The 25,207-nt window shown below is 38.0% G+C and overlaps 1 protein-coding gene and 1 pseudogene across 5 annotated transcripts in view; both read right to left on the bottom strand.

The window, feature by feature from the left end:
* The window catches only part of EXOC4 (exocyst complex component 4), a 750,068-nt gene that overhangs the window by 464,960 nt on the left and 259,901 nt on the right, over window positions 1-25,207 (bottom strand). The window contains exon 10 of one of the 5 annotated variants that reach the window (XM_045052774.1): window positions 20,870-20,913. The exons of the other annotated variants lie outside the window; for them this stretch is intronic. Within the exon in view, the coding sequence (XP_044908709.1) occupies window positions 20,885-20,913 (29 nt within the window). The 3' untranslated portion in view covers window positions 20,870-20,884. Of the gene's footprint in view, window positions 1-20,869; window positions 20,914-25,207 lie in introns of those variants that run through there. 5 annotated transcript variants of the gene reach the window in all.
* Window positions 2,548-2,691, bottom strand: LOC111559672 (annotated as a pseudogene).

Genomic DNA, 25,207 nt, shown 5'->3' with positions numbered 1-25,207 from the left:
CTGCCTTATCCCTTCAGGAAAAAACAAAAACCAAAAAACAAAAAAACAAAAACAACTTCTTTAGGTTTTACTCTCCAAAACTATAAAATAACGTGACTAAACCAGGTGATCATTAGCTGCTAAGGCTGTACAACCTTAGATTCCCGAACCCCAGTCTAAAGACATATGGCGGCCTTATTCCCCCATAGTACTAAAAGTCTGCAGAGGTTCTACGTACATGAGGACGTCAACATCTATACAGCGCCATATATCACATATTATATAGTGACACCACTAAGCTGACTTATATACACTGTCAGATCTTTCCAGTTAATCCACAGAAGGCTTTCCTGCCCGCTCACAATTCAATGTCAGCAACACTGCCATCTTGGCACAGTTAGGCAACTGTTTGATATTTTCTTGCATTTTGGCGTTATCTTATCAAAATTAGTGGTGCACAGCAAAACAAGTGTGCGTACTGCTGATAAGCACACAGATCTCATAAATATGTTCCAGTTGAGACATAAATGTAAAATATTAGGTGTGCAAAAGTATAGACTCTCTAGCAGTCACCACACATTCACTAAGAGAAGCCTGTAAACCTGAGGGTTTCAGTACAAAAGAATATTAATCTTCATGCATAAAATGCAAAAGATTGTGCCCCAAACTGAAGCATTATTAGGTACTTCATACTTCTCTTGGCTCTCTGAGAACAAAACTCAATGCTTTACCATATCTGTGTGTGTACCTATATACATACACATATACATATATATGAACATATACATATATATACATATATACATATATACATACATATATACATATATATGTACATACATATATACATACATATACATATATATACATATATTTGAAACATAATCTACTCCATATACATTTGGAGTTTATTCCCCCAGTACCGGGTCTTCTTCACTGTTTATTCTCATAAAACAGTGGGTTAATAATGCATGCTTCACTGTAAAGTCACAATCTCTACTCCGCTTTGCAAACGGTTTGCTTCCTTTTGCAAATGACAGCAACTACCTGCTGGTACCTGACATCAAATTTCCTTCACTTTTCTGAAAGTTACGTCAACTTACACGTTTCATCTTATGTTCAAAACTTAAACTGTTCTCTCATTCATGTCCTTTGGACATCATTCGTGTCCTTTGGACATCATTGACGTCCCCTTCATTCAAGTCCTGTGGTGTGATGGAAAACTCTCTGCTTACTTTCTCTTCTTGTACCAAGTATTACACATTTCCCCACATGATTAAGCTTCTCTTCCTTCATCGCCTCACAACTTACTGTCACCTTTCTAGTTATCTGGGCTCCTTTTTACTGATATATTGACCTTGAAAAAAATTAAACCTTAGCTAATTATTCTTGGTTCTTTCTCAAAGGGAGTTCCAAATGCATAAAGTTGGTATGTTACTGTTCTTATAGTGCCATCTTCTCCCTCATCTTGAAAACTGGCTCTCTCAAATTTGTTTCCCTAGTTCTTTTCTTCTTCTTCTTTTTTTTTTTTCTTAGCTAAAAAATATATCACTAGGGATGCCAGGCTTATCAATGTGAATCATATCATTAATCTACTCATACCACACACTCAACATTCTCAGAATTCAAACTGTACCTGTTCTTCTAAATCAATCTTTCAATGAGCATCTTATAAAATGAAATTGCTTTGAGACACTAATTGGTTCAAAAATTATTATGATCTGCATATTTCTTTATGAGTCCTGTCCCTTCTTATATGCAGAAAAAAGTAAGCACTCTTTTCTTTGCATTCCCAAACATCTCTACCATTGAACTGATCACACTTGTTGTGTTATTATTTGTATAATTTGATTTGGAAATCCTATCAATCCTACTAAGCTATAAGGTCCCCAGTAAGAGGGTGTGCAGCAAGGTTTCTTGCATGTAAATGTACTCAATAAAAATTAGGTGACTTGGTGAGATCACAAATAAAGCAAAATCAAAGCAGAAGTCAAATGATTTTTCCATCATTTATATTTGGATAATTTCCATGTGGATTGAAAATTTGAGTGTAAAAAAATTAAACATAAAAGTAATGAAAGAAATAATGAGAAAATTCCTCACATTATAACCTCAGCCAGTAGAACTCTTTTGTAATTGAGTCACAAAGAATCCAAAGAAGAAAAGCTTGTTATACTTAACAGAATAAAAATCAAACATTTCTGATGGCAAAAACTATGGTAAGGAAAGTCAAAAGATCAATAGGAAAAAACTGGAAATTCGTATCTCAAAGTGCTCACTTACCTGTTAATGAATCCCTACAAATCAACAAAAAAGGGGGAAAATGAGTTAATTAAAAATTATACAAAATAATATAAATAGGTCACACAAAAAGGAAATATAGAAAGTTCTTAAACATATGTGTGTGTGTGTGTGTGTGTGTATATAAAGTTGAACCTGAGAAGAAAAATACAAATTCAAACTAAAACACTGTTTTCTGTTACATGTCAGAAAGGGAATGAGCCAAGAGCTTGGTAATATAGTGGATATTGACTGAATATCCATTACATGGATATGGATGAGAATGCAAAGAAATAGTTTCAAACCTAGTTTGGTGAAACTATAAGCTGGCACAACCACCATGGTGGTCAGTATGACAGTGTCCATTAAATCACAAATGTGCATAACCAGTGGGGTCTGCACTTGATCTTAGCCAAAAGGCCGAGAGGCGATACCCAGTGGAGTCTGCAGACTCCTATATTCATACATTTATATTGCAGCTCTGCTTGTGAGAAGAAAAAAATCAGAATGCCCAAGTTGAATGCCCATTAACAGAGGAGCAGTTCTCTAACTTCTGGTTTATCAGTTCAATGAAATGCTCTCACCATAAAAAGGAAAGAAGAAAGAAATCTCCATGATACATCCAATGAAAACAACCATGCTCAGAACAGTATTTCTAATGTGCTATCACCAATGCAAAAAAGGAATAAAGAATACAGACATATTTGCTTACTTATGCAAAAACTATCCCTGAAATGGTACATAAGCAACTAAAGGTATCCGCTGTCTGTGGGAAAGACGGTAGAGTGGCTGGTCTACGGGGGTCACAGGGAGATGTTTACCATGCACACTTTTAAACTTTTGAATTCTGAATCATAAGGGTGTATTACCTATTTACGTTGACTTTTTCAAAATAGTAAAATCGAAGGCTTTTTTAAGGGCAGCATAGTGTATCAAAGTTTTAAAGAAAGAAAAAAAAGCTAAATGATTTTATTCTCACATCAGTACTTTCTCACTCCGTACTTTTACGGAGTACACAAACACATGTGAAAACTTCCATTTTTCTTCACATCCTACATGACTCCATAGAGATGCCCAGATTTGTCATTTAAAATATTCTAAATCTTTAGTCCAATATTATTATATCCATAGAAACATAATTCTCCAGTATAACAAGATTACCTATGCATAATCATAAAATCCTTTAAATCTAGTTTCTTGAAAGCATTTACAATGGCAGGCATCCTTCATTCTTTCCACAAATATTTACTGAGCACCTATTATGTGAAAGACCTTGTTGAAGGCACAAAGGATAAAAGAGAGAAGAAAACAAGCATGGTCCCTGCCCTGCTAGAGCTAATATTCTAGTGGGTAGGAGACCAAGCAATTGAGTTTCAACATGCATCTTTAGTCAATGCATACTGATCATGCATCACGAATAAATGATGTTTCTTGTTAAAAAAAAAAAAAAAACTTAATTCAGAGGATTGATTTACAATGGTTTAAGAATTTACTCACTAGAAAGAACATTTGAGTGTTGTTAAATCCTAATCCTATTAAAGTACATACGACATGTTAAGTCATGCTGTATGTGTATTCTTCTCTATGACGCTCACAACCACCCTGTGAGATAGGTCCTATTATTGTTTCCACTATACAGATGAAGAAACTGAGATGAAGATGGGTTAAATACTACCCACCTCTACAGCTCATGAAATAACCACTCAACACTGCCTCTTGCGTGTCTCTCACTGCTGGTTTCTGACTTCCAGAGAGATTATAGATAAAGTACACAGGAGTTTCAAGTCTAGCCCTTGGCCCTCTTCACTCCAAACCCAAAATATAATTCCTGGCATTAGAAGGCTATAAATCTAAAATTCATGAAAATGTGGCTAAATTAAAATCATGCTAAAAAAATGGAATCTATTATCTTCACTTTCATTCAGGCCAATGCATTTGCATACCTTCATAAATGATACTGAACTCACGTTCTTGTAAAAAATTAAACCATTTGGGCACCCGGGTGGCTCAGTCAGTTAAGCGTCCGACTTCAGCTCAGGTCATGATCTCACAGTTGGTGAGTTCGAGCCTCACATCGGGCTCTCTGCTGTCAGCACGGAGCCCCCGCCTTGGATCCTCTGTCAACCTTTCTCTCTGAAACCACCCCCCGCCCCCAAATAAACAAATCATGCCCGAAAGAGTAACTCAGCAGCAAATTCAGACAGACAGAGTGGGTGGCGTCAAAGAGAGTGGTCTCAGTGTATAATTAATTCAATTCTTGGCAACTGTGCCTAAACAATTTTCTACCATCACCCAATTTTGCATTCATGTTGAAAGTGTGAGCAAGTATATTTGAACCACTATGTTTTAAGGCCCAATTTTGCAAGGTCTTCATCTAGTATTGGGTTTGTCTCATTTTTCTAACTGATGTCACTTAGTTTTACCAAATCCATTTCCATGAAAACACAGACAGGAAACACAGACCATGTATCAGACACCTCCCACTCAAACCACACATAACGAGGCTACAGCTGGTGCAGATTCAATTCAACTGTTAAGAGGTGTTTGGAGGAAGCGTTCTAACAGATAAGTGTACTTGTCTTTAGGTTCTTAAAAATAACTAGAGCATCCTAATTGTTCTATACAAGCAAACCCATCTGACCCAGGCAACAACAGAAAAGAGGAAATAAAGTGACATATAATGAAGGGGAAGCAATGGAGAAGTAAAACTGGAAACCTCACAGCCAATAGCAGCTGCAGCTCAACGAAACTCAACGCTTACAGATGTTCATGAGAGAGCTCATTTGCTAATTCTTTAGAAACATACACTTCTTGGGGCACTTGTGTGGCTCAATCAGACCATGACTGGCTCACATCATGATCTCACGGTTTGTGAGTTCAAGCCCCCCCTCCGCCCGCCCCCCCAGTCCGGCTCTCTGCTGTCAGCACGGAGCCCACTTAGGACCCTCTGTCTCCCTCTATCTCTGCCCCTCCCCCGTGTGCTCTTGCTCTCTCTCTCTCTCTCTCTCTCTCAAAAATAAATATTTTTTTAAAAAATGACCATCAGTGGCAGAGTTTGACAACCCACCAGTACACATCAAACCAATGCAATTTAACACTCAACCTCCCAAATGCTGACCACAAACAGTCCTCCTTGCCCTGAAACAGCCATTTGGGTTTTTTTTTTAAGCGGCACTGAAATGACCACAATGATTTCATCCTCTTCCCATGACTTCATGAGTCACCAGCCTATCCCTGTAGGCCAGCACATTCCTAATGAGTCTGTTATTAAAATTCATTAGTACTGAGTTTGGCCACAGGGGGGCTAGCAGTACAAAAATGTGATGACTAACCCCGGGACTAAAAATTAAAAGCTCTTATTGAGAGGCACAAGGATTAGTAAGGACACATTAAGATCCTTTTATTTTAGATTTCATAAGTAACAAGGTCCCAGTATGATACATGAGCCCCATAATGCATTAGTTGTATCATTAGACACTACAATGACTCAATGCCCTCAATCCTTCTTTCAATTTGTTGCCTTAGTACCAAACAAGAATATTTCATCTGTGCTTATCTGAAACTAATTGCAATTTTCCAGCTCTTCACACACTTGCAGAAAACAGCTATGGTTAAACTAAAGCTAATATTTTTCCTAGGTAAGAAAGAACTCTATTTGTCAGGGGTATGCCATAACTGCTGAAGCCATGAGACCTAATAAAAATGACAAGTCTGGAAGTGCCAGATGAATGGCATTTAGAGAACCATGCGAACCAGAAGGACAAGGCTGCAATTTCAGGAAGCAGAGGAACTGAGGCAAACAGAACCCGAGAGTCAGAGAGGCACCGTGAGGGTAATCCAGAGGTCAGGCACGGCCCAGGGAAACTTCTCTCGCTGCCTTCTCCTTGTCTATCATGGCAGCAGAAACCAAACTCTGGGCCTGGGCGGCGTGGAAGAGGACAGCAGAGCTGGCAGAGAGCAAAAGCACCCTTCACAGAAGCTCAACTATTTTTTAACAGTAAAAAGCAAACGAGCAAACACAACTGGAGTCATCACTCCAACTCCTGGGCAACAGCCAAGGTAATTCAGTCTCAATGAGTCAAGGAATGGCATTTAAAACTGAGGGAAACCAAGTATAAATTATTTCTAGGATTTCCAGGGCTCTGTCCTGCACTGTACAGGTGGTGGCCAAGTAGAGAGAAAGGCTTCTTAGAAACACCTTGGGGTGGGGGGGGGGGGGGATGAAGAAGACTTAATTAAGGGGTATTGGGAAATACTGGTTTAAGACATTATCTCGGTATCTCTATATCTCTACCTCGGGTACGAAACTGGGTTTGTACAATTTAAAATATTTTTAATGGTGATTTTCACCTTTTTTGCAAAGACAGGTAGTGTTGACTGGCTATCCAAGGCAGAACCAACCTCACTTACCACAACAGAGGCTAAAATGCCAAAGGCTGGCTTTTGTCAACCTTATCTGCATAGAGGGATGGTCAAGTGAGCAGACATAAGGTGAGATTATCTGAAAATCTGTTCCTTTTTCTTTATTTTTTTAAAGTTGATTTATTTTGAGAGAGAGAGTGAGAGAGCAGGAGAGGTGGAGAGAATCCCAAGCAGGTTCCACACCGTCTAGCGCAGAGCCCGATGTGGGGCTCGAACTCACAAAACATGAGATCACGACCTGAGCCGAAATCAAGAGTCAGACACTCAACTGACTGAGCTACCCAGGTGCCTCAGAGCCTTCCTTTTTCTAACAAAGGGACAAACTGATGCATCCCATCCTTTACCCTCTTGCCTCAAACATGAATATAATGACTGCACTGCAGCAGCCATCTTGTGACCACCTGAGAAAAGCCAAAAGAACTGTACAGAATTAGCTCTGATTTCATTGCATCACTGAACCAACCGCCTATCTCCAGACTTTTTATGTGAATAATAAACTCCTACAATCATCAGGTTTCCTGTTATGTACAACTGAATGCATTCTGAACTGATACAAGTGCCATTTCTGTATCCTAAAATTCAACCCCTGTGCAAGGAAGATGCAACCCCATCATGTACATCAATGTAAATAGTTATTTCTGAGTGGCAGGACTATAGGAAACCTTTATTTTCTTCCTTTACTTACACGTGTTCCTAAATTATAATTATTCCATGAAGCTTTATTTGGTTAAGGAGAAATTGCAAATATTCATTTGACACTAATACAGCCATGTAAGATACTTTAACATAAAGAGACAGGTTGAAAAAAAAAGGAGTTATACCATGATTCTAGAAAGTAAGTCTCAGAATAAGAAGCCAATTCTGAGCTTATATATCTATGTATTCAAAATATTCCCATCAAAAAAGAGATGTGTAATAGAACCTGACATGCTAATTCTCAATTTCATCTGGAAGAACAAACACCAGCCAATAATATTTTCTAAAGGAAAAAAATAGAAAGTACTTGTCCTACTGGTTTCTAAGGACAACAGCACACCACATTGAACTGGAACAGGCACAGGCCAATAGCTCAATTATAATTTCTAGAGAGCCCAGAACCATACCCATGTACCTAAGCTACAGCAGGCAGGCATCTAAGGATGGCTTTTACTAGTCACTACACTTTCATCCCTGTGGTTCTGGTTGGGGCTGACCATGTTCTTGCATGACTTCATTTCTAGGATACCATGAAGGTTAGCTGACCCAAACTGAGATTTTTGGACTGAAGAGCAAAAGAATCAGTCTCTTTCTGGGTAGATGAAAAGCCCAGAAACCACTTACAAAAGGATGGTCTACAGCAGGAAGTTAAGAATGAAGCCAACTCGTAGACAGGAAGATGAGAAATGGAGAGAAAGAAAGAAAGAAAGAAAGAAAGAAAGCAAGCAAGCAAGCGAATAAAAACATGATGGCATCTGAGTCCCCAAGTCATAGCTGTTTTTCCAGGGAAGGGTTATTTTAAAAAGGTTAAAAACCAATAAGCTATAAAGGAAGAAATAGAATTAATGACATAAATCCTTAAACTTTTGCATAACGATAGACATTGCACACAAGGTTTAAAAAATGAGCAACAAACTGAGAGAAAATAATTTTGTCGTATTCAATGAAAAAGGATATCCAGAATATATACAAGTAGAGAAGTAGAGAATATATCCAGAAGTAGAGAAAAACGGTCAAGAGATAAGAATCTGACAATTTGGGGAAAAAGGAAAATAGAAATACATACCAAATGCAAACCAAAGCTGAGGGTAATTGGCTGAACTGCTTAAAATCAGATACACATTTTATATAATTACTGTGTATTATCATACATTTCTCCTCATGAGCCCTTCAGGCTTAAAATAGCAGAGAGGGCTAACATGGCCAGTCTTATGGGATCCCGGAGGCACCCTAGCTGGGTACAGAATTTCATCCTTCCACCCCTCATACATCTCTTAGAGGCCACCACCAGGAGCATTCTCCTTCCGAGCAACTGAAAGTTTAGCAGATGACAGGAACAAGTATCAACAGCGTTAACTCTCAGACATCTTAAATGATCAGGATTCCATTACATACAATTTACATCTTTTCTCTCTTCAGTGAATACATACATCTATGTCCATGGGGACTATCAGAAAAACAAAAAACATTAATTCCTTTAAAACTGAAAAAAAAAAGAATAGGAAAGAGATTTAAAGAATACATGTAACATTTGTTTGTAGTTTCCAAAATTATTGTCTTACCATTAAAAGCAGGGAGGGAGGTGTCAGCTTAAACACATTTTTCCATTAAGTAGTCAATATCTACACACCCACCCCAAAATACCTCAGGTATTTTATGAACTTAAAAGAAACGACTGCTCATACATCTAATTGAAGACATTGATTATTATGAAGTTATAACTAAAACCTGAAATACAAAATATGCAATAACTCTTAATTTTAAGTTATACCTGAACTCTCAGAAGCCACAATTCTAACTAACACTTTTATTAGATTTCCCTTTTACACATTTCCTGGGAACCACATTTATAACAGATTCCAGGACAAAAATGTTTTTACTAAAAAAAGAAAGAAGAGAACCAAAATGTCAGCTAACATTTCCTTTCAGGAAGCATCTTACCGTGGGTGTTATAACAGGCATATTTCGGCTTTGATCAAGGAATAAAAAGCAGATGAATTAACAAACATATGACATAGGTCAGAAACAACGCGTGAGGGGAAAACACTTACCATACTAATTCCCCATGCGTGTGCTCTTTTAAGTACAATGAAAAATGGACTGCAGGATTTGAGCAGTTAGTATCAGGAGAATTTTCTTTACTATTCACATCTTGACAGGTTCTAACGGTACAAATCTAGTAACTATTTATTTAAAGTAAAATTCTAATTTTTTTATAAGCTCGTGAAAAATGGAAAGCTTTATTTTAAAACTGAATCACGAACACTGGACTCATGAAATCCGCAGGCCATTTATAGAATGCATATGGCATGTATCAATTAACTGACAGAGAATCAATATGCAACTTAGGATTTTTGTGTTTGCTGTACTTGGGAAGGAGGAGAGGAGGCCAGGTGGTACTTAAAAGAGTGTGATACCTACAACGTTCGAAGAAAAAGGAGTTGAAGAAAAGCTGTATAATTTAGTTGAAGGGATGAGTATGTGTCTCCGTGGTCAAACACCCCAGTCACCTGCTCTAGGTTAGCTGCTGTTTTCTGAAGAGCTCAATGGCCAAGATGCTGCTGAGGCTGCTGAGGCGAGAGGCACTCAGACTCCAAAGAAAGCCCACCCTCTACCGAACCATGTAGTTTCTCCGACTAACTCCGTTCATACTCACTCATTGCGGAAACACGTGGGAACAGAAAGGATCAACGAAAGACCTGGGCAGGAAACCCAACCCTGGCCTTGGATACGGGGAAGGTTGCCTGGCTTACTCGGCTTCCTCTCTTTTCACTTCTACTTCACTGTGGATTATCCAGAGACAAAGTCCTTAGTCCTCTGCTCTTGAAAATACCTACGGCTTCAGCATTTCATTCATCATTTCCACTGATACCCACCCAAACCACTCCACTGGTGTCTTCTTTTCCTCACATCCAGCCCCATGATCCTTCCTAAAGTGGTTAATTCTCCTCAGACCCCCTTTGTAGGTCTCCAGCATCTAAGCATAAGTGCCCATCTTAAACGCCAAAATTCATCCTTTACATGGTATTTATTTTGTTTCTTTAAAAAGCTGATATGGCGTATTCTATCAGCTATAAAGTTGGAACCTGACTACTCTCTTACCGGTCAGGGTGGGAGTCATGAATTTGGCGGTGACACAGGGACAGAAGATGGAGGGGAACAATAAGGAACTGGACACTAAAATCAAGTTCATCTTAACAAAATGAGATGGAAAAAGTAGGGCAAGAAATCTCTTCTCAAAATAAGAAGAATTAACTCTAGATACGTATGGAAACTCCATTTAGGATAAGAATCAGCGACAGGAAACAGCCAGAAGGGACTATTTGTACTGAAATACAAGCCATTAACTTGAGCCAAGCTAACAGCAAATGACTGCACTGGCAACTGCTGGCTGCAGATAATTAGTTTAGAACCTATTTTAACATGAATATTTTATCATGCAGCACAAAACTCGTTATGGAGAAGAATTAGAGAGCCAGGACGTCTGAAAGCTCTGGAGAGGTGATCTGTCAGCTCCCAATAAAGAGCCTTCTAGGAGAAAGCAGGTTTAGTGATTCAGCAAGACTGGATTTCATTAAAGTTACAGCAATCCATTAGGAACATTCTGGCGACGGAGAGTACTGGTACCAAGCTATCCTGCAACAGCATCACTATGGGCACCAAGTGACAGGAAAAATGAAGTCCGTGAAAAGCCACCTCAGGTGTAACAATTTTCTCACGGAGGTACACACATCCTGTTTCTGTCAGCAGCAACCTAATTTGCCTGGCCAATTCTTTCATAAGAGCCTAGCTACCTTATATGTTTACGTATATAAAAGGTGAAACATTCGACATTTTGAAAATTAAAAAAACTGCATTTTGCCAGCAGCCATGTAGAAGTGTCATGCCATTATTTTTACTTCAAAAACAGTTGCGTATCGAGTGTGTGTCATCATAGTTAACAACCACTGGTAACAATCTCCTGTGCATTATCTATTTAATCCTCAGAATTTACCCTATGATATAGGTAACCACTGTTGTCTTTGTTTTGTAGATGACAAAATACCAATGTGATGCCAAGTATTTGTCTAAATTCATGAAGCTGAAGGAACAAACAGCAGTCTGGGGCACCTGGGTGGTTCAGTACCTTGAGTGTCTGACTCTTGATTTCATGATCCCGGGGTCATGAGCCCGGTGTCAGGTTCCATGCTAAGCACGGAGCCTGCTTACGATTTTCTCTCTCCCTGTGCCCCTCACCCTCTCTCCCCTGCTTGCCCTCTCTCTCTCTAAAATAGAAATATACATACATACATACATATATCTGGCAGTCTGATTCTAAAGTCTGTGTTCTAGGTGTATTTCATGGGACCTTAGGGCTTCTGAATATAAAGCTGTTTCATAGAAAAAATTAATGTCTGTAAATTTTATTGTAAAAAGAAAATAAAAATAGGAGCATATAGGTATTAAAAAAGAAAACTCTAGTGAGGAAATAAATACACCTAAAAATAAATTATAGGTATCTTTGAGGGTGAGACATGAAATGTCTTGCCTGGGAAAAGAGTTAACACATAGCTAATATACTACATCTTCTTAACCACTACATAGTCAGTGACCGGCAAAGAAAAAAGGTATTTTAATCACTGCTATTTTGGGGCATCTGGGTGGCTCAGTCGGTTGAGCGTCCGACCTCGGCTCAGGCCATGATCTCGCGGTTTGTGAGTTCGAGCCCCGCGTCGGGCTCTGTGATGATGGCTCAGAGCCTGGGGCCTGCTTCAGATTCTGTGTCTCCTCTCTCTGTCCCTCCCCCACTTGTGCTCTCTTTCTGCCTCTCAAAAAAAAAAAAAAAAAATGTAATCATTGCTACTTTTTCAATCTATCCAGACACCTTACTCTCTGCAAAGAACAGGCAAATCTCCACAGCTCCCTAAGCTGATGGAGACTCAATAAATATTTGTTCATTGTTATTTAGATAAATAACTTGCCCAGGCCATTCTGTGTTACAGGAATTAACCCATACCCAGGGGCATTACAGGCTAGATTCAATTTTCCAATAACTTCTAATCCACTGCTTTCCCAATATTTTCCATCCATAGCAACGTTTTAGAGGTTTCTATATATTTTACACATACTGCTATACATAAGGGGAGCTAGAAGATGGGAGAATCTTATGCTCGCTAATCTGTCATTTTTTAATTGAAGTATAATTAACATACAGCATTACAATGCTTTCAGGTGTATAAGGATTCAGCAATTCTATACATTTCTCAGTGCTCATCAAGGTTAAGTGTACTCTTAATTCCCTTTATTTACCCATTTCCCTACCACCACCCCCCCCCCTCTGGCAACCACCAGTTTGCTCTCAGTTAACCCATCTTTTGATTCTATAAACATTTACTGCTTGTAAGTTGCAAGGCACAAGGTGATAAAAAAATTAGTAAGATAGGATTCTTGCCCATAAGGATCTCACAGTTAAGTTGAGGAGACAAATGTATAAATAAAAAATTGTAATACAATGTGATGATTACTAATATATAAGGAACTACTGAAATAGGAAAGAGAAGACATTAGACTCTAAGAGGTCAGGTAGGGCTCTATGGATGAAAACTGACACACACAATGATAGGCAGACCTGGGACAAAAGCAGATTCAAGTACATTAATAAAGAAAAAATGACAATGGAGACCAAGTCTAAAACCTGAAATATGCTCTGTGATTAGAATCCTGATGTATGGTAATTTTATTAGAGAAAAGTCAGTTTGGTTGTATTTTGAAGCACACATCAGGCAGAGTGGTTAGATACTAACCTAGCACCAGATGAAGGTTGAAGGACAGAAGCAATGAACTTCTCTACCAGAGATCAACTTATTTTGATGTTGACAAAAATTATAACATTTCTATTTTTGGAGCAGCAAGCTTAGGAACCTAGAATTTAAACATATTTCAAGATTCTTCTTGCCCAAACCTTATTAACAATAAAGACTTTTAGAGAATAGTATTTCATCACCAAACGCTAAACCTTAAAGTTTGATCAACCTATGGTAACACAGTCTATAAAATTTTATAGCTTTAAGGAATTGGCCTGGGCTGCATTCCTACAGATATTAACATGGGATAAAGTATGACCTGAGAGAAGCTGACATTCAAATATCTCAATTTATGTAACAGGCAACCCGAAATTTTTCAACGTACAATTGAATTTTCACTTTCAAGAGAGCTTACTTCTGCATTCCTCTAAACAGCACATTTCCCAAGGAATTTACATTATAAGATTTAAAATTTGTATTACTTCATTTTATAAAATAGGAGTATTTATAGATCTACATAGCATCTACTTACTAGGTAAAACAAGGTTTAAGCACCATAGAATAGACATGGGTGGTGGCACGAGGCACTGGTGACATGCTACCATCGAGTTAAAAACCTACCACAACTTTAGATTTTCCAACAGCAAAATAAACCCTGTGATCACCTCTCACCATGCTGGGAACATGGAAAATCTAGCTGGGTCATACTGACTTGCCCTGGTCGTCATCCCTTATTCCTGGCTCCCCTTATCTACTCCATTTCTATTAAAGAAAATTTGGGTCTGGTAGAGTCCGGAAGATACTTAAAGGCAGAAAATCGGATTTGAGACGGGCTTTGGAAGACAGACTTTATTGAGTGAGTACAAATTGAGTTTAAAAGGGAGAAAGGGTTCAAGGTAGAACTAACAGCACGTGCAAAGGCACCATGGGTGGCAAGTATAAAGAGCCGGAATGTTCAGGGAATGCGAAGAGAGGAAGAAGTACCAAAAGAAAGCAGCAACTGGAAGAGTAGACAGGTGGCATATTGAAGTCTTGAAAAGGAAAGCAACATATTTATAATAGTATTTGAAGACCACTCAACGCAGTCTATAAAAGCAGAGGGAATTTCTTTAATAGAAGACAGATGTAGTCCGAGTGCGAGGCAGCAAAAGGCCTGAATCAACTGGGGCCATGGGAATGGGAAAATATGAATTACAGACATACCGTGATTTAATAATATCTTTTACATGTATATCATACTTTATAAAAACCACTTTCTATCCATTATATTTGATTCTCATGATAATCCTGTAAAGTTAAGTAGGATATAGAATACTGTCTGTACCTTATCAATAATGACTCCGTGCCTGAGATGTGCCCAGTGTCACCTGCCTGCTATTAAATGGCAAAGACACTATTAGAGCTCAGTGCACGTCAACCCAAGGATCCTTCAACTATACAAAAAAAGCAAAGAGATCAGACATGAAGAAGGGTAAGTTCTGTTCCTTCCTTTGTTATCTCAAACATATTTTGTTCAAAGATTTCTTAATTTTTGAAGAAGGTAAACAAGATGTGCCTTGAATTCATAAATACCTAAGATACCATGAATACCATAAGAAAAAATTATGTCTTCTTATCAAGAAAATATGGTGTTTAGTGCTTCACACCAGACAGCGTGTAACAGGCTATGAATACCACGGTGGATACATTCATGTGGGCTGATTGGGCTGACTGTATTGATTAGATGCATATGATCAATTCTACCACCAGTCCCAACTAGAGATATTCCTCCCTCCAAGCCCATTCCAAGTAACCACTGAGTCTCAGGAATAACTAACCCTGCGGGTGTCAGTGGTGGGAAGGAGGTAATTCCTAGTGTATCTGGCTTTTGAAAGAATTTCAAATATCAATAATAATGCCTCAATTTCCCCAACATGTGGGTATCAATAAAAATACCCCCAGTTAGGGGTGCTGGGTGGCTCAGTCGGCTGAGCGTCCGAGTTCGGCTCAGGTCACAATCTCACAGTTCACGAGTTCAAGCCCCATATCAGGCTCTGTGCTGACAGCTCGGAGCCTGGAGCCTGTTTCGGATTCTGTGTCTCCCTCTCTCTCTGCCCCCACCCCCTGCCTTGCTCCGCTATGTCTCTATCTCTCAAAACTAGACAAACATTAAAGAAAATTTTTAATACCCCCAGTTAAAAGTCTCAGATGTTTGCTAAACTGTAAACAAGAAGTACCTTTTTGTTTTTACATGACAACAGTAACACAGACATCCTCAATGATTTCTGCCCTATTAAAACACCTGCTTTGAAGAAAAGCTAAAACATTTAAGACACAATGTAAAACAATGCTAGCTGACATATAAACCAGTAACTCTGTCTGGAGCTTAGAGACGCATTTATATGAGGTCTGAAAACCAGGTTCAATGAAGTTTTTTTTTTTCCATTTCTGAAATCAAGGTTCTTAATGATATAAAACAACCGCAATATCATGCAGTCAGAATGCAACTAATTTTATTACTTTTTATATTCAATCAAAATGCCAAATGCTATTCACAACACCATTATCCCTGAACCATGAAAACATGTTTAAATTCATTATTATTATTACATTTAAGGATGTCCAAAATGATCTAACTCTATCTTCTCTAAAGACTCAATAAGATTAAAAAAAAATTAATTTTCCTCTCTACTCCCCAAGTCAGAAATGGATACACTGCTCCCTGCTGTTAATGAGGTAATAGAAACCCTACTCCTATAGCACTAATGCACTTACTTAATGAATTATTTTTTTCTTGGTAATTACTGTAATAACAGTAACTCATCCCAAACTTCAGCATTTTAACACTGGCATATTATTTCCATTTCCATATTTAGTTTGCTTACCTCTTGGACAAATTTAAATGAATGAAAAGCAGCTAGATTACAGGTGGGAAGGACCCCAAAAGAAATACCATATGGAGATCCATATGCTTTGGCACTTTATCAGCATGTGACAGAATCCTGGAATATAGCTTCAGAGTAACTGACATCCTCTGTGTATCAATTCTCTGTACTGGTGCTCTAGAACGTTCACATTTTAAACCTTATGCTAACATATTCTCTAACTACTGAAGGCAGTAAATCAAAATGCACAGCAGTTACTTTTCTCCTTCCAAAAAAGTAAACAGAGCAATTTCAAAACAACTCAAATTACAAAAACATTATCTCCCTATCCTCTTCATGCAGTAAAATTGTAAGATGAACCTTTCTTTCTGAAGAAAAACCTGGAAAAAGAAAATCAAACGTCAAATTACGGCAGTGCGGTTGATGTGTGCAAAATGGAAGCATCTCTCACCTAGCAAAAGTCACATAGCAACAGCCTGATGTGTTAGGAAGCATGCTTTCGTCACATTTTTCATTATAAAATGATCAGAAACCCCCTCTCTGGTGGGTAATTTATCAGTCATGGTTCAAGCAGAGAAAGAGTATCAGTAGGAGATAAAGGTGAAGAGATTACAAGGAAGTGACTGGGGGCTGGCTAGGCAAGTCGGAGACCCACAGGGCAGCCTCTCCAGGAAGGGCAGGGGCTCCCTCTCGGGCCCACGCGGACACTGTCATCCATGGACAGAATTCCTTCTTCAAAGAGGTAGGGCAGCTCTGCTTTTAAGGCCTCTTGCTGGTGGAATCGGGCCCACCCATATTACCTAGGATCCCCCATGCTTCAAAGTCAACTGGTGATGGACTTTAATCATAGCTACAAAACTCCTTCACGGCAACAGCTAGATTAGTGTTGTATTGAACTAACTAGGGACTGTAGCCTAATCAAGCTGACACCTCAAAAAGATCATCACAGGTAATCATCTGGAAGCCAGCACGAGTCCCTCACCTGTGGGGTTAAGGCACAGTGGACGTCACTCACACAGTTCTGTCGGCTAAATTTGAAAGCTTATGCTTTTTTAACCCATACAAAATGGACGCTACAATACAAAAAGCCTTAATGATGCCGCTGGTGGTAATAACAGTCAGGCCATCACTCTTGAACAAGGCTGATGTCATTAACTACTAGAAATTGCTCAAAGAGAGGTTTTACAGTCTCAACCATGGAGCTCAGTTAAAAAAACAAACAAACAAAACTTTATTGGAAATCCACGCAGGTAAAATAACTAGCATTGTAAATGACAACCATAACTGTGTCACAAAACAAGCCTAAACAGGGTGTGGTTCTGAATACAACGGAACACAGTACATTCTTCTATGAAAGGGTTGAGCTACGGGAGAGATTCTTTCTCCGGGAGTGCCTACTGCTGTCTTCTTGGTACTAGGATCACAGTGGTACACAGGGGAGACATGGTCCCTGCCCTCAGAGAATTCATTTAATAAAAATAAATCATTTACTGCAAAACATCTCTTCCCTACCAGTGTAGGGTTGTTTAATACCTAACGAAAGTGACAAGAGTTTCATAACAGAAACCATGGCTTCAATTCAAAAACAAAAACGTCTTACAGTATACCTCACAAAAATTTTAATTTGTAAGGAAAAAAAAAATCAGTTGAGAAACAAAATTCATGGGTTTCTTACCTCTTACGGTGAATGGAAAGTACTAGGCATACACATTTCAAATTTAAAGCTGTCAGGGAACAGAAATGTCAGGAGAAATGTGTATTTTAATCAACAATGTATCATATGATAGTTTCAAAATCATATCGGTAGGTGGAAAAGGTTAGACTAGTATATAATAGAAATGCAAGATGAAAACTATGTTCCAGACTTCCACCTGCCAAAATTTCTTGTGTTGTCCTTGGTTAACAAATATATATATAAACATAAGCAGAACAATATTCGTGAACAGAACACAAAAAGAGAATGATAAATAAATGTCAGCTTAGAGAATGTTCTGTAGCATCAAACAAAAGTTCTGTTCTTAGCTCTTCTTTGGTCAGCCTTTTACTTTTCCACAACATGGACAAAAAAAAAAAAATATAGCCAAGTGCATATCAAGTTCATGCATGCCATGAGACTGGGAAGACAATAAAAACAATTAAGATCCCAAGAGATCATGATAGTCTAGAGCTATGTACCCAAGCTAAGATGAAGAAAATTTTAAAAAATAAAAATCAAGTTCTATAGTAAAGCAGAAAAATCAGCCATGTGAGAATACAAAAGCATCTAGAAAAGGCAAATTCATAGGGACAGAAAAGGTACCAGAGGCTGGGGGGTAAGGAAAGAGAATGACTATAAAGGGGCATTAGGGAACTTTTGGGAATGAGGAAATCTTCTATATATCGGGTGTGGTGCTGGTTACATGACTACGTATATTTGTCAAAACTCATCAAATAGTCCACCTAAGAAGAGTGAATTCTGCTTTAATTAAACCACAATAAACTTGATCTTAAAATGGACAAACCTAGCTTTGAAACAGCACTAGTGAAGAACTCTTAAATGCCAATATGAATCAACAGAGTAACTAGCTATGATATATCTAGAGAAGGGGTGCCTGGGTAGCTAAGTCAGTTGAGTATCCAACTCCTAATTTCGGCACAGGTCACGATCTCACAATTCGTGGGACAGAGCCCTGTGTAGGGCTCTATGCCGACAGTGCAGAGCCTGTTTGGGATTCTCTCTCTCCCTCTTTCTCTGCCCCTGCTTTGCTCCCGCTTGCCATCTCTCTCTCAAAATAAATAAACATTAAAAGAAAGACATATCTAGAGTAATACTAGATTAACAGATATACAGTTTTTAGAACAAGAGAAGTAAATCATCCAACTTTCCTCTAGACAGATCAAATCATGTCTGTAGTGAGAATCCATTTTCTAAGAGTGATTTGAACCAACTAACCAGTCAAGAATGTCAAGAAATATAAAGTATCCCAGAAATATAAAGTAGGAACTGAGGGTTTTCATCTGGAAAAGAAGAGGCTCAGTGGGAACGTGCTGGCCATCCTCATGTCTCTCAAGGGCTGCCATGAGAGACTGAGATGACATGGCCCTCTAAGGCTAGATGGGGTCACACTATGACCAGCATGACGAAGCACAGATGTAGACTGGAAACCCAGCTGGAGAAGTAATGGCGAGAGAATCCAAGCATTAGGAGAATAGTCAGTCCAGGTGGCTTTTAAAAGCCTTTAATATTGAAAATAGTTCCAGGGAGTGATGAAAAGAATCTTAACTGGGAAGCTGTAGCAAATATGGAAAGACAAGACAACTGGATGTAAAACCTAAATGTTTTTGTGATGGTAAGAATGTGAAGAAATAAGAGAAAGAGAAGGTAAATCAAGTTATGACATCCAACGGGAAAGAGGAAAGAACCTACTGTGTATTAAATGGCTAGCTGATATCAAGTGCTTCTCTAGGTATTTCATACACATGTAATCCTGAGAATAAACCACTGAAGTGTGCATTACTACAAGTCCATCTTTAGTAAAGAGGAAATTGAGGCTCAGAGAAGTTCAACAACTAGTTAAACCTCTAAAAACTGGTGGAGCTCGGATTCTTACTTGGATTTGCCTCAAAAGCCCACACCACGTCCACTGAACCCCCGTGTGATTCCCAGAGGTAGGATTTAGTTATGTGGAAAATTAACTTTTGAGCGACACTTTGTTTCTTAATGATACTAACAAATGAGGCATTACTATACTTTTTCTCCACAAAGCAAGAGTCTTGAACCTAAAGTGTGAGAGGGGTGAAATATCTCTTTTAAAAGTATTTGGCAGAGAAAATAGCTACCATGCACGCCAAAAAAAAAAAAAAAAAAAAAAAAAAAAAAAAAAAAAATATATATATATATATATATATATATATATATATATATATATATATATTTAAGTAATCTTTTTATCCCTTGCAAATTTTCAACCACCAAGCATATACACAGATCCCCTGGCTTTTAAAAACCCAAAGTGAAACGGAATTAAAAACAAAATAATCAGAACAAAAGGTGAAGAGTTATCCTCCTACTCATTCAAGCCTTATCGCTCTATTATTTCATGTATGAGATACAAAGCTCTGAACCATGCTGACCAGGAAAAAAGAAGGAAATCTACAAATGGAAGATAACATTTTTTTTTCCGCACCCAATCAACCCAGCACATCAATATCCTGTTGCTTTAGAAACAGAACATAAAAAGGTTACTGCTTTAATTCCCTTGATTTGGTTAAACCTCAGATTTGACAAAATACCATCTAACAAACTTATTAGCATGGTTTGGAGAATAAGAATTGAGAAAAGGGGAAAACTGACAGTGTTGAGGTTCTGAAATTTCAGTTAAAATGCAGAAGCAAAAGGCATTAGACACTGTGAGGTGACCTAATTTAATTTGTTCTAGGAGCTGATAAAAATGGGTTCTGAAGTCATTGATCCTGACTGACAAAGAAAAGACCATTTCAAAACAAAGATATCAGAACCACATGGAGAAGTAAGGTAAATCAGTTTCCTACTGGGAAAACAAATGAATGGCGGAAGTTACTATAAAAGTCACTTTACCAGCAGGAATTGTACTAGATTTCAATTTAACTTGATCTTTAAATGATTAGAGGACTAGAAGGAAGACAGATAAAACATTAGTCCTTCACATGCTGTGATTATCAAGATTTAAAAATGTATTTTAGATCTGAAAAAAAAATCAAAGCACAAATACCTGGTAAAATTGTATCTTCAACATGTATTTTTCAGTGTATCTGAGTATAATTTTCACGTTAGGTTGCAAGCAGAGACGATGAGGAATCTTTTGTTCTCTTCAGGAAATATATGCTGAGTTCTTTACACTTTCATTTTCCCAAAGCACCATTATTTGGTGCTAAAAGCCAGGCCAAAAAAAAAAAAAAAACATTTATATATGTATATAATAATAATCAAAATGTAGCCCCTAGCCTTTACTATTTAACTCCATTCAGAAAGGTATAATTCAAAATTTTCTAAGTAATGCTATTTCTTGGAGAAATAAGATAAACCTAATTTCATTTATAGGCTAACTAAAGACTGAGGGTCCATTTATCATTTTTAAAATGCTAGCCAGCAGATGAGATTAGTTTCTGTCACTCACAGCACTGTCAAGATGACTCAATATGATTGCAAAGTCGATTTTTATGGCCATAGTTGAACAAATAATAAATGTTCCCATGGAGGCTTCAGTTTGAAGATCTCCAAGAATTTGACTGATATAGAGGATACACGACAAGCACACTTCCACCGGCAGGTTCATTTTATAATCTCATACTACTGTTTTCTAAAGATCGAGAAGAAGCCACTAAAATTATTAAAGCCTTATAAAAGCAGCATAGAAATAAAACTCAAAGCAACTGTGATTACTGTAGCTGAAGAAAAGACAGCATAAGGGTAACCTAATAATAGTTATTAAATATATGAAGGCTTATTGTCTGAAGGATGGGTCAAGCTGCACAACCCAAGCAAAAATGGAATGAGAGAAATCAGGTAAAATGAAGAAAGGAACTTGCCCACAGTATAACCATTAGATACTGAATGTATAAAAATTCTCCTGTGAAACTCAACACTAGGGAATATCAACTGAACAAGAGCTTGGGTGGAGTCAACAGAATTAATTACACTATATCTGGATTCTCAAGGTAATCTACTGAAACTCTTAAGAAATAATGAAATGAATAGAAATAGTCGATTAAATACAAACATGAAAATATGTCTTAGGGAAAAAATCTTAGGTTGTAGGGATTATATCGGGATACTGAATTGACATGCAAAGGGAGTTTTGGAAGAGCTATAAAAACCTGATTGCCTTCTTAAATTATTACCAAGGAGGACTAAATACCAAACACCAAACTGCAAAGCCAATCAAGAGTTCAGGGACAAAAGCTAAGGAGCTCAAGTTTCGCAAAACACTCAACCTGTTGTATTTGCGGACTAATGAAAACGAGCAAAAAAGAATTTTGACAACTGTGGTCATCTGACAGCTCTCAAATGACATGTTTCCAGTCTAAATATGCTTATTATTAATACTTTTAATCTCTAAGTTTTAATTCTGAATCCATCAACAGGTTTGAAAAGAACAATTCAAGTGGCCCTTAATGAAAAGAAAAATAAAACTGGTACTGATAATCAAATATAAAGTTAATGCCATTCACTGAATCAGTGTGAAACTATTTCAAAACATTTTATGAACACCTTTAAATAGGCATTGTCTGGGCACCTGGGGGGATCAGTCGGTTGAGCGTCTGATACTCACCATTTGTGAGTTCAAGCCCCACTGACGCTGCTGTCAGTGCAGAGCCTGCTTAGGATCCTCTGCCCCCCCACCCCCTACCCCTGCCCTAGTCATGCTCTTGCTCTCAAAAATAAAACATTTAAAAAATAATAATAATAAATGGGCATTGTCTGACAGTCATCAAGAACACAAGATATAACAAGTGTTAGCAGGGACGTGGCAATGAGAGAACACGTGTGCACCATTGGTAACAATGTAGATTGGTGTAGACACTATGGAGAACGGTATGGATGTTCCTCTAAAAATTAAAAATAGAACTATCATGTGATCCAACAATTCCACCTATGAGTATATATCCAAAGGAAATGAAAACAGGATATCAAAGAGATTCCCGCATTCCCATGTTTATTATAGTATTATTCACAAGAACTGAAATATAGAAACAACCTGTATGTCCACCATTGGATGAATGGATAATGATGGGCATATATACACGATGAAATATTATTCAGCCAGGAGAAGGAAGGATATTCTGCCATTTATGACAACACGAATGCACGCTGAGGGCTCGATGCTGAAATACGTCAGACAGAAAAAAAGCAAATACTGTACAATATCGTTTATATGTAGAATCTAAAAAAGCTGAACTTGTAAAAACATTGAGTAGAATGGTGGTTACCAAGGGCTGGGGTGATGGGAAAACTGGAGGATGTTGTTCAAGGATATAAACTTATTAGGAACTAGTAGATAAGTAAGCTCTAGAGACCAAATGCACAGCATAGTGATGATAGTCAACAATATATCATATTATAAACGTCAAAGGTGCTAAGAGACTAGATCTTAATTGTTCTCACCACAAAAAAGAAATTAAAATTATGTGATGGGACAGAGGTATTAACTAACACCACGAAGGCACTCACATGGCAATATATGAATTTATCAAATCAACATGTGGTACATTTTAAATTTAATGTTGTATGTCAACTACATCACAACTTAAAGAGAAAAAAATGGGCACAAAGTGACATATTATTTCCAAATAATTTTTAAAATAAATTTATAGGGGCGCCGGGGTGGCCCTGTCGGTTGGGTATCCAACTTCGGCTCAGGTCATGATCTCACGGTTTGTGGGTTCGAGCCCCACGTTGGGCTCTGTGTTGACAGCTCAGAGCCTGGAGCCTGCTTCAGATTCTGTCTCTCTCTCTACTCCCCAGCTCGCACTCTGTCTTTCTCTCTCAAAAATACATAAAGATTAAAAACATTAAAACAAAATAAGTTTATAAAATGGAGTTACACTGTATACTAAACAAAGAATCAAGAATCAAAAATGCAGAACCACCAGAAGAGAGAACCGAGCCTCTATCTTATTACTAGGAAGGTAACCCCACACGATGAAAATATCATGCTGTGACAAAAATTCTTTCCCCTTGTCAAATTACTCCCTAGCTTTTTTTAACTTTATCATACTGCTAAAATATCTACCAAGTAAAGACCACAGGAAGTAAGTCCACAGATAAGACTTTTCTTTATTAAAAAAAAAAATTTTTTTAATGTTTCTTTATTTTTGAGAGAGATGGAGACAGAATGTGAGTGGGGAAGGGGCAGAGAGAGAGGGAGACACAGAATCCGAAGCAGGCTCCAGGCTCCGAGCTGTCAGCACAGAGCCCAACGTGGGGCGTGAACCCATGAACCGTGAGATCATTACCTGAGCCAAAGTCGGACGCTCAACCGACTGAGCCACCCAGGTGCCCCAAGATTTTTCTTTAAAAAACAAATATTCCTGGGTTGATGATTCACACCTAAAAGGAACTATTTATGGGGTACCATACATTGTTATTCCCAAGTGTTTATGGCCCATGTCTTTCAAATGTATCAGGGGGAAGCCAACCAGTAGTGCTAAATAAAGAATGGAACAGGTAAGAGTGATGGACATTCACAGAAAACTGACCAGATGCCATTTGGCACAGAATTTCGGAGATGGCATATCGAACTTGTGCTTCCCGGGTACTGTTCAAATTCTCCAATTGTTTGAAAAAGTGGGAGGAATCCTTTCCAATAAGAAAAAAAAAGTAAATAAAGACTATAATTAGCTTACTTAAGCCTAATGATTTCATACAGACATAAAAATTCAGAAGATGGGCCACAAGTTTCCGTATTGCTACCTACTATAATGTGAAATCTTCCATGTTCCTAATTGTATTAAAAATACAATTGTTAGTACTGTCAGAAAAAGAAAAATAACTAGCAAGAAGTGCTAGTTTTCATTATGTAAAAATACCTCACACACCAAGGGATTTCAAATTTGAAAACAAAATATGCTTTTTAAAAAGTTTTTTGATGAGAAGTAAATAGAGACTAAATCAACATATTTCTCAGCAAGAAAGCCTTTCCCTGCTTTCTAGAAGGAAGCTATTAGTTGTCCAAGTGAAACTGGCAAAGTCTATCAGGTCAATACATTGTTCCATAACATACAAATTGGTAACTGCTGGCAGAAATCTTTCAGAATAAAAGACCCCAAGCTTTTGAACAGGGAAGAAACAGCAGTTGACCAGGAAAACGCACACACACGTACATATATACGATGAGCTATGCGTCAGCAAATGAAAGCCACGAATTTTATGTTTGCAAATCTGAAAGTAAATAAAGGGGCAAGTGAGCAATTTAGCAATTGGTAATAAAAATGAAGCCACGCATGGAAAACTTATTAATGGTCTTTTAATAGTTTTCTGAGGTAATCAGGACTATGATGGGGTAACCAGTTGCTGTTACACTGGTTTTTAATGTTTTCTTCTCCTAGGCACCAGGCAGCATATATTCCTAAGGAATTCCCATCAGCGGCTCACTGACAAATGGGATAGAAACAGTATTCTTAGGCTGGAGTTTGAAGAAAAAAAGAAATCCAATGGCAACATTC

This window comes from Felis catus, chromosome A2 (assembly GCF_018350175.1).
Source record: "Felis catus isolate Fca126 chromosome A2, F.catus_Fca126_mat1.0, whole genome shotgun sequence".
In the NCBI taxonomy this organism is placed as follows: domain Eukaryota; kingdom Metazoa; phylum Chordata; class Mammalia; order Carnivora; family Felidae; genus Felis; species Felis catus.
This window is presented reverse-complemented; position numbering and strand designations above follow the sequence as displayed.